The 9,041-nt window shown below is 44.6% G+C and overlaps 1 protein-coding gene across 5 annotated transcripts in view; it reads right to left on the reverse strand.

Moving 5' to 3' along the window:
* MTMR11 (myotubularin related protein 11) overlaps window positions 1–3,945 on the reverse strand; it is a 35,123-nt gene extending 31,178 nt beyond the window's left edge. Inside the window, exon 1 of one of the 5 annotated variants that reach the window (XM_075607625.1) lies at window positions 3,482–3,945. In XM_075607625.1, the coding sequence (XP_075463740.1) occupies window positions 3,482–3,647 (166 nt within the window). In that variant the 5' untranslated portion in view covers window positions 3,648–3,945. The remainder of the gene's footprint in view (window positions 1–3,481) is intronic. The other 4 variants (XM_075607624.1, XM_075607629.1, XM_075607628.1 and 1 more) reach the window with 4 other exon arrangements.
* Between the last annotated feature and the right edge of the window lie 5,096 nt (window positions 3,946–9,041).

Here is a 9,041-nt window from a genome sequence, read left to right on the forward strand (position 1 = left end):
AGATTGCAATATATAGATATATACAGCTGTCTGTGGGTAGGTTTACTGGCTATGCCTCTTAACCCAGGCTGTGCTGAAAAGCTGTGCAATGCGGCAAGCATAAGCTTATAGGGGTACCATGTCACATGGTTTTGAAGCAAAAGGTGCACTGTGTGCTCATTTGCATGTCATTTCCCAGAATACCTTGCTGCAGTGGAAGCACTGTATGCTGGGTGATAATGGTGAAAGGCAGGGTTGCAGACCTGTCTAAAACATGCAAATGAGCATACAGTAATGTTTTCATTTGAGATATAGATATATATATATATATATATATATTACACATACACACACCCACTATATAGTTTTGCTTGCTACTTTAAAGCCACTGTGCCTTCCATATGGGTCATAAACTATTTATTGGAAGAGATTGGAGGCAATAAGAGTTTAACTATTTTGAAGAACTCTTTTTATGAAGACGAGAATAACTGAATTGGCTTATAAGTGCGTAGGTATACTCAGTGTCACTCTATATGAAAGCACTTTCATCCTCAAGGAGCGAAAGACCATACATTCTGTGTAATGTAGATCGCCGCCTCATATTTCTCTCTCGTACCCCCCTCGACAATGCGTTTGGTCCGGGAAGGGGTTAAATGCGAAATTACTGTTAGTGTTATTTTCGGAACAAGTAACATCTTGCCTAATTGGAGACAGTCTGGAGCATTCGTGATGTAAGCGCGTCTCGCCGATCCACAGAAAAGCAGCGGCAACAAAACCAAATGATCAGGCAGAAGTTCAAAAACATAACGTCTGAATCAGACTATAAAACGAGATGAGATGTGCACAGTATCGTGTACACTCCAAGCATGCAAATAAAACTGGCACAGGCCCATCCGGAATGGGCCTTAGCTTGTAATATGGACAGCGTGATGTTAAATGGTAGTAATGGCATCTCCCATAATCTAAAACAAATCTAACAGGTACTGGGCGTGTACTCACTTGGCAGGCACTGAAAGTAACAGGTACTGGGAGTGTACTCACTTGGCAGGCACTGAAAGTAACAGGTACTGGGAGTGTACTCACTTGGCAGGTACTGAAAGTAACAGGTACTGGGTGTGTACTCACTTGGCAGGTACTGAAAGTAACAGGTACTGGGCGTGTACTCCATTGGTGGGTACTGAAAGTAACAGGTACTGGGAGTGTACTCCATTGGCGGGTACTGAAAGTAACAGGTACTGGGTGTGTACTCACTTGGAAGGTACTGAAAGTAACAGGTACTGGGTGTGTACTCACTTGGCAGGTACTGAAAGTAACAGGTACTGGGTGTGTACTCACTTGGACGGTACTGAAAGTAACAGGTACTGGGTGTGTACTCACTTGGAAGGTACTGAAAGTAACAGGTACTGGGTGTGTACTCCATTGGTGGGTACTGAAAGTAACAGGTACTGGGAGTGTACTCCATTGGCGGGTACTGAAAGTAACAGGTACTGGGTGTGTACTCACTTGGAAGGTACTGAAAGTAACAGGTACTGGGTGTGTACTCACTTGGCAGGTACTGAAAGTAACAGGTACTGGGTGTGTACTCACTTGGACGGTACTGAAAGTAACAGGTACTGGGTGTGTACTCACTTGGAAGGTACTGAAAGTAACAGGTACTGGGTGTGTACTCACTTGGCAGGTACTGAAAGTAACAGGTACTGGCCGTGTACTCACTTGGCAGGTACTGAAAGTAACAGGTACTGGGCGTGTACTTAGTGCAGTGCTGCTGGGACCACACAGTGCACGCAGAATAGGGGTGGCGGATGCAGTTTGGGAGCATTCAGGCCCAGATTCACAATAGGGTGCTAAGTGCTAGCTGGAAGTTACTGCTATTCATATGAATGGGTGCTGAGGATGTTAAAGCATAGCACCGTTTATGGATCTGGGCCTTCCGTGTTGGGGCTGTTATAACCGGAAGATTTAACTGTTAAGTATGTGATCACACACACACACACACAATTCCTTCCCATCTCAATATAAATAGCAGCATCGCAGAAGCAGTTCTGCATTCCCTGCTTATTGGCCTTAATCACAGGATGTCATATACATTAAAGAGATTTCTCGTGCGACACGCTGTATAAATGTGAGAACCTGTAAAGGTCTCACTTCCAAAAGGGGTTTTTCTCATATCTTTGCAGCATTGAAACGCCGTCTGTTACTTTTACATCTATCTGACGTCGTAATGCAACCTGGAATATTGGTCTTCCTTTACCCTTTACATGGCTGGCCCATCCAGCAGCACAAGGGTTAAGCTGCCCCTCCCAGCTCTGAGCACATTCCCTGGAAGAGGGGCTTCCAACACATTGTGAAACGGTGACCCATATTCCCTTACAGATATTACGCTAAAGTATGGGTGGGCAGCTCCAGTCCTCAAGGGCCACCAACAGGTCAGGTTTTAAGGATATGCCTGCTTCAGCGCAGGTGGATCAATCATTGGCTTAGTTGAAGCTGGGGCTGATTGAGCCACCTGTGCGGAATCAGGGACTGATTGAGCCACCTGCGCTGAAGCTGGGACTGATTGAGCCACCTGCGCTGAAGCTGGGACTGATTCATCCATCTGGGCTGAAGCAGGGATATCCTGAAAACCTGACCTGTTGGCGGCCCTTGAGGACTAGAGTTGGCCACCCCTGCTCTATAGGATTACAGTAGGGAATCCCATGCACGCATTATTAGAGCAAACCCCTTCCTTCTGCGTCTACAGAAAGGGGATTTCTACAGCAAACCTACAGATCTTCGGAATAATCAACAGACCTACAAAAGCATGTCACTGTATTTGTACGCGGGGTGAGACAGTGTGTCATCCTTCAAAGCCTGGGCTATGCACAGAGGGGCATTGTGTATAGGGGCAGGGCTGTCACATGACCCCACATTAAAAGGACAGCATGATATTTCACCATCATAGCCCCACTCAGTGCCAGAGTCAACAGCAACACTACATGAGGATCCTATAGCCCTGCCTTATAATATCACACAGTCAGGCTGGTCACAACCACACACATTGTCACTGGCACCCCTTCCTCTTGTCACTAGGACCCTCTCCTCTTGTCACTGGGACCCCTTTTGGGGGTCTGTTCATGCAGGAGTAAACAGGGCACTCTGCAGAGAAGTTGAAAACGCCATCTATTTTGCATTAAAACGTAATATACACAGCAGCCACAATACACTATAACCCGACACACACCCCATCCAATTAAAACATGATATACACAGCAGCCACAACACAAAACTGACACACACCCCATCCCATTAAAACCTCAACACAAGAAATGTTGTTTTCCAAACAAATACCATTAATGTATCCCCTCCAGCACTGCAGGCGTTAAATATATGTGCAAAACAAACCCTAAAAGCTGCAGATTACTGTATAAAAAACCATAATAGAAACTAAAATCTCTTCTACTATCAAAGCAGAACAGCAGCCCCTGCCCCCCACATGTTGTTTGTAAGGCACAGACTTTCTTACCATGTTTTCTTTGGGGTCCTGTCTGAGAGTGAAGGAATTCGTGGCTCTGGGTAACATTGTAAAGGACCTGAGCTGGGAAACCAGAGAAGAAAGGAGAGGGGGAGAGACAGAAAGGAGAGGGGGAGAGAGGGAGAAGAGAGAGTATAAAGGAGAGAAAAGTAAACATGCAGAGTCAGATCCTCTGAGCTGCTTCCATGGTGAGGGGGAGAGTATAATAAAGGAGACTTTGTCCCGCTGCTGAGTGCAGCGCACCAGTCTGCAGGGGGGGAAGCTGCAGTCTCAGGATACACAGCAGTTAGTGAGACTGCCTGCTGTAGTGAGCTGGGATCTCCCTATAGTGTGGGGGTGCAGCCGGGGGAGCCCCAACTGTACCTGCTCTCCGTAGTGAAACTGACACACAGCTGAAACTGACACACACACACACACACACACACACACACACACACACTGCACAGAACTGAAACTGACACACACACATTGCACAGAGCTGCAACTGATACACATTGCACAGAGCTGATACACACACACACACACACACACACTAAACAGAGCTGAAACTAAAGTGACTGACACTGACACACACACACACACACACTGCAAAGAGCTGAAACTAACTAACCAACTGACTGACCCTGACACACACTGCACAGAGCTGAAACTGACACACACACACACACACACACACTGCACATAGCTGAAACTGACACACAAGCCCCATGCATCCAACACTTAAAAGATCAGCCCCTGCACATTGCACTTGTAACAAAGTTGTGTAGCAGCCTCCTTACCGATAGTAACATTGAGTCACCATGCTGTAACTGACAGCTCCTGCCTGCAAGGGCCATTAACCGTTCAGCTGCCAAAGGGACAGCAATGCATAACTGGGCTGCTCGCTCGGGCAGCATAGGGTTAAATAGTAGGTCTGTGTTTTGATGCAAGGAAGTGCAATGCTTTAAAAAAAACGCAGCGTACATGTTTAGACACCAATATATATATATTTTCAATGGTAACTTCGATATGGTACGTTCACGTAACAGCAAAAGCAACGACAAAGCTGTGGAGATATATAAATATATAATATATATGTATAATTTATTTATCGCTGTCCCGAGGAAAAGATGGAAGCGAATGGATCCAGTGTGTTGGGGGAAGGGTCAGCGATGTGAAGCAAATATACATTATCAGAAGGTTTGAAAGGTTTTCAATCAATATTTTTCCAAATGGTCCCGCATTTTATTGCATTCGGGGTTGGTCTCCTCGAGGAATCTATTGGGATAGGATATTAAAAGCAAAATAAACCAAGACCATACTCCAACTGTGCCTGCGCCATATCGCAAGTTCCTAATGCAGTTTAGCTACCAGTGTGAGATAGAGGAGGTTTGCACTGTCTGCCTCCCTTTCCCGTTAGCTGAAGCTTGAAACCTACAGCTAATTACTGTACAGTGGTGGTGTTCAACCTTTGCTTGGTTGAGGAACATTATAATTATATTGTGAAATTCTGCGGAACCCCAACCCTCTCTAATAGCGCGTCTGTGATCAGATGCATTGTAAGGAACCCCAACCCTCTCTAATAGCGCGTCTGAGATCAGATGCATTGTAAGGAACCCCAACCCTCTCTAATAGCGCGTCTGAGATCAGATGCATTGTAAATTCTTCTGTATTTGGTATAACCACACATTTAAAAAAATTGTGGTGCGGAAAAAGTGACAAAAATCCTCCACCGTACAGTGCACGGTAAATAAAAATACCACTCGTGGTACATTCACGTCTCAGACAGGTCTGCAACCCTGCCTTTCCCCATTATCGCTTAGCAAACAGTGCTTCCACTGCAGCCAGGGATTCTGGGTAATGTATTTATTTATTTATAACCGGTTTTACCAGGAAGTAATACAGTGAGAGTTGCCGCTCGGTTTCACATATGTCCTGGGCACAGAGTTATGATGACAGATACATGGTTACAAATACATAGTTACATTAAGTGAGCAGGGTTATACATTATATACAAGACATCGCATGCACAGTAGGAGATAATATATATTATAGGTGTATGTAACATTTAGTGACCAGATTAAAATGTGAAACGGTGTTCTGAAAGAATTTAGACTGGTGGCGGCTGTGACATGCAAATGAGCACACAGTGTGCCCCCCCCCCCCCCTTTTTACTTCTCATCCATTCTGCACTTGGTAACATATTCAAATGACCTCAAAATTGCAGGGAACCCCTGTGAAAAACACTGAGAGGGAATTGGCAATTTGTAAAGCCACCCCTCCCTCCCCCTCCCCAAAACAAAAGTTGGAAATTGCTGTGGGTCAGAATCAAGTCATTACTGCCTAATTCAGCGGTTCTCAAGACCCCACCAACAGGTCAGGGTTTCAGGATATACCTGCTTCAGCACAGGTGGCTCAATCAGTGCCCAGTCGAAGACTGAGCCACCTGTGCTGAAGCTGGGACTGATTGAGCTACCTGTGCTGAAGCAGTGATAGCCCGAAACCCTAACCTGTTGAGGACTGGTCTATAAGTATTGATAACACTAAGTGACACCCACTTAAACTTGAGAATAGACTTGGCAGAATTCTAAGGGCTGTTCTATACTGCGTGTGCACGCAACGCCATGTGCGCGCGCACCAGTTTTAGTTGGCTGAGGTTAGTCAGCCTTTCTATAATGGCGCCGCCCGCGTGCACGGTAGTGAGCGTGGAACCGGCCGACCGGGGAGAGGATGAAGAAAAGAAAGAATTTGCGCCGCTGAAGTGTGTGTGTGTGTGTGTGTGTGTGTGTGTATGTACAATGTTAATAAACAATTTATTAAATAATTTATTTCAAAACTTATTTAAACACACACACACACACACACACACACACACACACACACACACACACACACACACACACACACACACACACATCTACATACACATACACACAGTACCTCACTCGCGCACAGCATACACACAAAAAGCACGCGGCACGTGTTCGCACAGGCACGCGCGCACTCACGGCCGGACACAGTATAGAACGGCCCTAAGTCCTTTTATGCCCTCTAAACACGAAGGAGCCCAAGTACCAAGATAATATTTGAATCTTAGAAGAGGGGGCCCTCAAAATCAGTGCTAAAAATAATAATACAAACCTTCATAAAACGTGTGTACTGTGTAGGAAGACTTTTCTAACCTTTCAAATGATTTGACACATTGAGCCACTGATTGAGCCACCTGTGCTGAAGCAGGGATATCCTGAAAACCTGACCTGTTGGTGGGGTCTTGAGGACCGGAGTTGAGAACCACCTGGCCTAATTGTTAAGACTTGGGACCTGCCTCATTGAAGCAATATTGTTTCCCAGGTAAAACCGAAAACCCAGAAAATAGTTTTATAAAAAAAAATATATATGTTTTTACATTATTGGAACCAGGAGTTTTTTGGGTGCTAACCTGTGCTAATTTTCATTGCCGGGAACACGTTGTAACAGAGATATTTACTTGTGCTGTTTCTGGTGAATCCAACATGGATTCATTTCGTCCCGCGGTTCCCGCACGCTTTGACCCAACATATTATTTCACCAGAATGGACAGACATCGGCTGCTGCCACGGTAACAATCACGGGAACCAGGGGGGGGGGGGGTGAGGGGCTCCGGCGCTGAAAAATAGCCCAGTTCAGCACCGGAAGACTCCCGGGGCGGCATAATGATGTGTCGCTGAGGCAGCAGGAGGTTCTGAGTATCTCTCCTGTTCCGCAGCTGAGGGGTTAATATGCCAGCGCAATGGAAATATGCAAATGCTTTAAACCTCGGAAACTTGTGTACAGAGCCGAGAACTATTTCTTATTCTTGTATTCCAAGGTGACACTGCGTGCTCATTTATATATCATTACCCAGAATCCCTAGCTGCAGTGGAAGCACTGTATGCTAAGAGATAATGGGGAAGGGCAGGGTTGCGGACCTGTCTGAGACGTGTGACTGTGCTCACAACCGTGATATTTTTATTTGTTAAATTATTTTTGTATGTAAGGATATCTCTATATAGCGTCACCCAGGTACATAGCTCTTTGCAATACACGGGACATAATAATATAATAACATGGTGGGAATAAGCACTGCAGACATAAAACAATAGGAAAAGGAGTCCCTGCCCCGAAGAGCTTACACTCTAAGTTTTCTAAAACAAAAATAATGGGAGGTTTTAACCTTGAGGAGAAAGGGAAGGTAACAGCTTATTCCCCCCCCCCCCCCCAAAAAAAAGAGACTACAGTTGCCAATGTAGTGCCAAGCGGGTAACTGGAGGGTGACACCCCGGGGGAGGCAGGCGTCTGGAAACACACACTCACAGGCAGGTGTGACCTTTCACTGCACATTGTGGATTGCAAAGTTACAGTAAACCTGCATCTATTATTAAAGGTCAGTGACAATATTATAGTGTCATCATATACGGTGGGCTTGTACCCTTCACAAGTGGATGTTACCCCCTTCCTTTTAAACACTAGTAGGGTCATGGAGAGGAAGATAAAGTGGGGGGGCAGGGGGGGACTTGGTATCTCCATCTGCTTCAGTTATTCCTCCGTGATCTTCGCAACATATGGTATCTGCAAAGAAGTACTTTCGTATTATCTGTATGTGTTTGATATATATATATATATATATATATATATATATATATATATATATATATATATATATATTATATATATATATATACAGTGTTCGACAAACCTATACTTTTGCTCGCCCCGGGCGAGTGGATTTAACCCCCGGGCGAGTAAATATTGGCCCAAGCAGCACACGTTTGGTACTAGGTGGCGAGTAGATTTTTTTGTGTGGCGAGTAGATTTTTTGGTGATTTGTCAACCACTGTATATATATATATAGCAACTGTAAATATTCCTGTATATTCATCTGCATGTCTTAGACAGGTCTGCAACCCTGTCTTTCACCATTATCACCCAGCAAACAGCACTTATATATATATATATATATATATATATATATATATATATATATATACACACACATACATTGTATGCTCATTTGCATGTCATTTCCCAGAATCCCTTGCTGCAGTGGAAGCGCTGTATGCTGGGGAGAATGGTGAAAGGCAGGGTTGCAGACCTGCCTAGGACATGTGAATGTGCTCACAAGGGATCTTTTTATTTGCTATATGCAATACGGTGGAGGTTTCTTGTTGCCTTTTTCACCAACCATAACTTAAAACGTGATGGTAAACCCTACAGTCTTGAAAATGCAAAGCCAGCAGTACAACCAACCTCACACTGATGAGACCCATTAAGGATGAGACCCATTAAGGTTGAATCATGTCTGTAAATGGTTTCTCTGGCTTTGCATTTGATTCTCATGCTGTGCTTTAAAGCTGTGTTAACAGTGAGCATTAGCTTATATGGGCTCCATGTAACAATGGTTTTTCAGACAAAAGGTGACACATTGTGTGCTGATTTGCATGTTGTTTCCTAGAATCCAAAATACTATAGACCAGTGGAGAGGGTGCTGCTATCAGAGAACCTATAAGTTACTGTATACAAATAACAAAGGGAAACGCACACCATAAATATGCAA

Source organism: Ascaphus truei, chromosome 7 (genome assembly GCF_040206685.1).
Source record: "Ascaphus truei isolate aAscTru1 chromosome 7, aAscTru1.hap1, whole genome shotgun sequence".
In the NCBI taxonomy this organism is placed as follows: domain Eukaryota; kingdom Metazoa; phylum Chordata; class Amphibia; order Anura; family Ascaphidae; genus Ascaphus; species Ascaphus truei.